The sequence below is a fragment of the Daphnia magna genome, linkage group LG9 (genome assembly GCF_020631705.1).
Source record: "Daphnia magna isolate NIES linkage group LG9, ASM2063170v1.1, whole genome shotgun sequence".
NCBI classification, from domain to species: Eukaryota; Metazoa; Arthropoda; class Branchiopoda; order Diplostraca; family Daphniidae; genus Daphnia; species Daphnia magna.
This window is the reverse complement of record NC_059190.1, coordinates 10,144,201-10,148,609: the sequence shown is the minus strand read 5'-3', so window position 1 is coordinate 10,148,609 and position 4,409 is coordinate 10,144,201. Positions and strand designations below refer to the sequence as shown.

The 4,409-nt window shown below is 46.1% G+C and overlaps 1 protein-coding gene and 1 long non-coding RNA gene across 2 annotated transcripts; both read right to left on the bottom strand.

The window, feature by feature from the left end:
* LOC123475718 lies at positions 1-939 on the bottom strand. The gene is made up of 2 exons (XM_045178712.1): positions 447-939; positions 1-380 (listed from the first exon to the last, which is right to left on the bottom strand). Exons 1-2 carry the CDS (start codon positions 937-939, stop codon positions 1-3), a joined length of 873 nt encoding a protein of 290 aa, XP_045034647.1.
* Positions 940-2,851: 1,912 nt separating this feature from the next.
* LOC123475771 lies at positions 2,852-4,124 on the bottom strand. The gene is made up of 4 exons (XR_006651079.1): positions 4,079-4,124; positions 3,938-4,012; positions 3,796-3,871; positions 2,852-3,290 (listed from the first exon to the last, which is right to left on the bottom strand). It is a non-coding gene; the product is annotated as an uncharacterized LOC123475771 (long non-coding RNA).
* Positions 4,125-4,409: the final 285 nt, after the last annotated feature.

The window sequence follows — 4,409 nt, the reverse complement described above, 5'->3', positions numbered from 1 at the left end:
TCACAGCTGGAATTTGTGTCCATGATCGGGTAGGGGGTCCCAAGTGCTCGGGAGGAACTTAGTTAGTCGTCCCTTCCTTGTATTCGTACTGGAGTTATCTCCAAAATGTAGGCTGATGTTGATTGCTCTAATTAGTTTGCTGACACCTTGGTTAAGGTTGCTGGAGTTGGCTTCTTTCGCTTCCGGACTAATGTCCGATGGTATGAAGTTAAGTCCGAGGCAGAGGGCCTCAATCTCTTCATCAGAGATATTGTAGTGAGATTGGTTTATAAGGACCTGGTTTCGGAGCATCCGATTTAATGCCTTAACGGTCGGGTAGATATGGGGTTTGTAGCCCGTGCTGACCCTTGTTATAAAATTACGGTACGGAATTTCAGTACCTATGGTGTAGGTAAAAATTTTTTTATTTTTCTCAAACAATTACAAATTATTATTGAATTGAGTACGTTGCTGAACCGGTTGTTGCTGAACCGGTTGAGGTGAGGCATAGACTAAGCCTGTTGGTTGGTTGGCGATTGCCGGGTTCCAATAGCCCTGTGGGGCTGCCAGCTGCTGGTTGAGCTGTTGTGGGGCTGGGTTGATGGCTATAGTTGGTGTACCAATGGTTGGTTGATACATTGGTTGCTCAGCTTGACGCTGGTTCCGGCTGTAATCATCCGGGCGGCGATATGATTGTCTGTCATAGTCGTCGTCACGCCAGTTGTTACGTCGGAAATTCTGGTTCCGGAATTCCTGTTGTATTTTTTTGCTCACCACCGAAGTGATATTATCGAGCCCGTGGCTAATAGCCTTCTTGATGGTGTCTTGGGTAGTGACCAGTTGTTTGCTAGAATTAGCTAATTGTGTAGTCCAGACATCATGTTGGATGTGGGAGGATATGCCTGTTTTGAAATCATCCGATTCCACCAGTGTTTTGGCATCGATGCCGTCTTTAAACATAAGTAGTTTAGCTACTTCATCGGTGGTTTCATTAACCACGACTTTTTCCAAATGAGCCAGTCCTTGACCTCATCACGGGCGAGGTGGAATGGTGCGCAAGGATGGTAGACATGTTTGCCTTGGTTACCCAAGTCAAGTGTGTAGAAGGAGTGCGGTATAGATACCGATGATGTCCAATTAATACGTCGAAAGAACGTATTCCATTTCGTGCCATTGCCCCCGTTATCGGTGGCTGGGATGATGATGAAGCTTAGATTATATTCTTTGCCTTCAATTGTCACGTAGTCACGTGATACATGCATGGCCCTATGGGAATAGTTATAGTTATATTCCCGTACCAGACAATGAGAGTATACATATAATTATGTATAGCTAAGTGGCAAGGTAGGTTCGCTTGCAAATTCACGCATTGTTATTTCACATGCGCAGAATCGCACGCGTCCCCTTAACCAGTATAGTGGCTATGGTAGCAGATCAAGGTTGTTTTTAAGTTCGTTGATCTGTCACCGTCCACGTCGATAGGTGGGGTAGAAATGGTCACTCATATAAAGTAAACACTACCACCCCACCCCTCGGTGCTGGAGGTAGTTCTCCTTATGTTGTTCTCACGGCTAATCAGACAAGAGACCACCGTAATAGGAACGAGAGCTTTATCGTACAAAAGTGGCCGACCGAAACAACCAGCGCTAATGTCCCGTAGTCTTATAGGCAGCCAAAAAAAGGCGATACACCAAGCGTTAATACCGTTAACCAGCGTGATTAGTTGTATAACAGTCATAGACCGGTGGTCGTCTCGAGGAGCACGAGTGCGTAATGAATCGTGCGAAACCAAGCGAGTGCACCACTGCCCCCGCACCACAACGCTTCTACCGTTTGGGAAAATGAGCAATTGCTACTACCCGGTCGGAAAAATAGCGAAGAGTGCCGCGAGACAAACCCGAGCGTAAAAACTTACCGCACTGAGCGATAGGGCTTGTGTGATGAACGATTATGACCAATGAAGGCCTCCTCGAACAATCGTTATAGCTTCCATCGAGACTCATTAGTGTGCGGCCATACTCGGGAACGAGGAACGGGTGGCTGAACGCCATTAAAGCCCGCTAACTCATTATCAGTCTTGCCTAGCATTTTTTGTACCCTCACAGAATTGTCTCATGTTCCAACTTGCAGTTGTCTGTCTTTTTCAACCGTATAGAGAAATCCACGTGGTGAAAGTTGTCATCGGTACCCGCAGATGGGGCGACCGTGATCACGTGAATAATTAGTAATAACCCTCGTCCCATCTGAGGGTGGCGATGGTATCGTTTGTTCCGGATCCGTGATTGGATGGCCGTCAGGCGAAAATTACATAGTAATTATCGTTGTTCTTATCAAGCTAAACAATATAAAGTACGGAGGGAGATAGCGGAAAAAAGAGGTGTTTCTCCAGTTCGTCAGTAGGAAGTCTAAACCGTCCTCTTGCGAGGACAAGAATTTCGGCCCATTCCTATATTCTTATAGTTTAGATGGGCCGGCTGTGGCAGAGCCACAGCCACTGGACACCCCTTTTATGTAAGAAGAAAAAACTAAGTTTAACGATTACGGGAGGGCAGAAAAGAAAAAGAAAGAGTCTTATGATCTATAAGCTAAAAAAATAGTGGAAACTCGACCCTGCAGCCAAAGTTGGTCCACTTATCTACCTGACATTACGACAGGAACCACAGAATTCAGACAACACATAAGGCTAACGGGAGATCGGGTAGGTTGTGAACCGGGCTTGGCGGGTTGCGCTGTTTGACAACCCTCACGACTCAGAACGAGTGCGAGCCACAGTAACGGGTGCATTGCTCAATGACACCCTCACGATTAACCTTTTCGCCAGAGCGGCTGGGCCAGCCTCCAGCTAGATCGAGAACCGCCAAATGGTTGTAAGGTGGTTTGAAAACACACTACGAAGGGTTACTGGTCAAACCAGACCCGGCATAGCGGTAGCGTTTATCGATTACGCCAAACAGAATATTTGGTTTCCTAAACAGCTAACGGGAGGGCTAAGCTGACTTGGCCAGGATACATCACGTCTCCGTGGTCCATTTTTGCCGCCAGTAAGGCCAAGAACCGCTGAAAGGTCCCCAAATATTAAAGACGTTTATCGAGTACGTGAAACGAGCCTTATTACGTATACGCGCTGGAAGCCGCCGTATCGTCCCCCTGACGATTCACACGGGGCATGGGCGCATTGTATACGGTTGGGGTGCCAGGGCTTACAGGATGCTAGCCTTTAAAACATGCTTACATTTTTAGTTGTAGAATTCCCGAATGTAGGAAGGTGTAGTCGGCTCGTTGTGGAAGAGAACCGGAGCTGTTGGTGTCGTCTAATCAAGAATAGATTAGAGAGAGTTTAAAAAATATTCTTTGTATTTGAAAACAAAAAATATTGGCTGAGCAATTAAGGCCCATAGGGGAGAATCTAGAGATTCTCCGTTTAGGCTGTTTAAAAGTAGGTGTATATTCAACAAAAGTTGGTTCCGTGGCCGTCTGTTCGGCTGGCTTAATCTCAGGATGTTGGATTAAAGCGGTGGTTGGGACTTCAAGCAGTGGTAACTGAGTTTCGACAGGTTGGTTTGTCGTGTCTGATTCTTGGGTTCGTTCAGAGGCTGTAATATCAGCGACCTGTTTCAGTAGGGAGGCTGACGGGAGCCATAAGTAACGCCATTTCTTAGGCATCGTCCAACCACTAGGGTAAGGGCGCACAATCATGGAAAGTTGCTTGGTTGTGATTGTCTCGTAGTAACTGATGTGATGCTCGTGAACGGCATTGAGATCCCAAACTATCTTAGGGCTACGGAGGCCACGTAAAATTTCGATAGGATTCATTACCTATGCTGTTGTCGACGTCAAAGTGTCGTGGTACACGGGCAAAGTTGATGTGTGACAGTGGAAATGTCCAATTGCACTAATAACAATAGCCATAGTAAAATAACAAGGCTTAAAGAGTCAATAGTTAAACAAGTTAACTTACAAGGGTGTTGACGTAAAAAGTGTCGTGGTACACAGGCAAAAATTGGTGTGTGACAGTGGAAAATGTCCAATTGCACTAATAACAATAGCCATAGTAAAATAACAAGGCTTAAAGAATCAATAGTTAAACGAGTTAACTTACAAGGGTAGTAGTTCAGGAGGATCCTTAGACTGTTCTTACGCTGGTGACGGCTGGCTGGAGACTGAATCCCGTATGCCGTTTGCCCGCTTTATATACCCCTGTCAGGGGGTGGAGCTAATATTGCTCTGTCAGGGGTTGGTACAGACCCCGGACAAGTGTAATTTGCTCTGTCCGGGGTTGGTACAGACCCCGGACAAGTGTTATTTTTAATTTTTAATTTTTGCTCTGTCTGGGGTTGGTACAGACCCCAGACAAGTGTATTTTGCTTTGTCTGGGGTTGGTACTGACCCCAGACAAGTGTATTTTGCTCTGTCCGGGGTTGGTACAGACC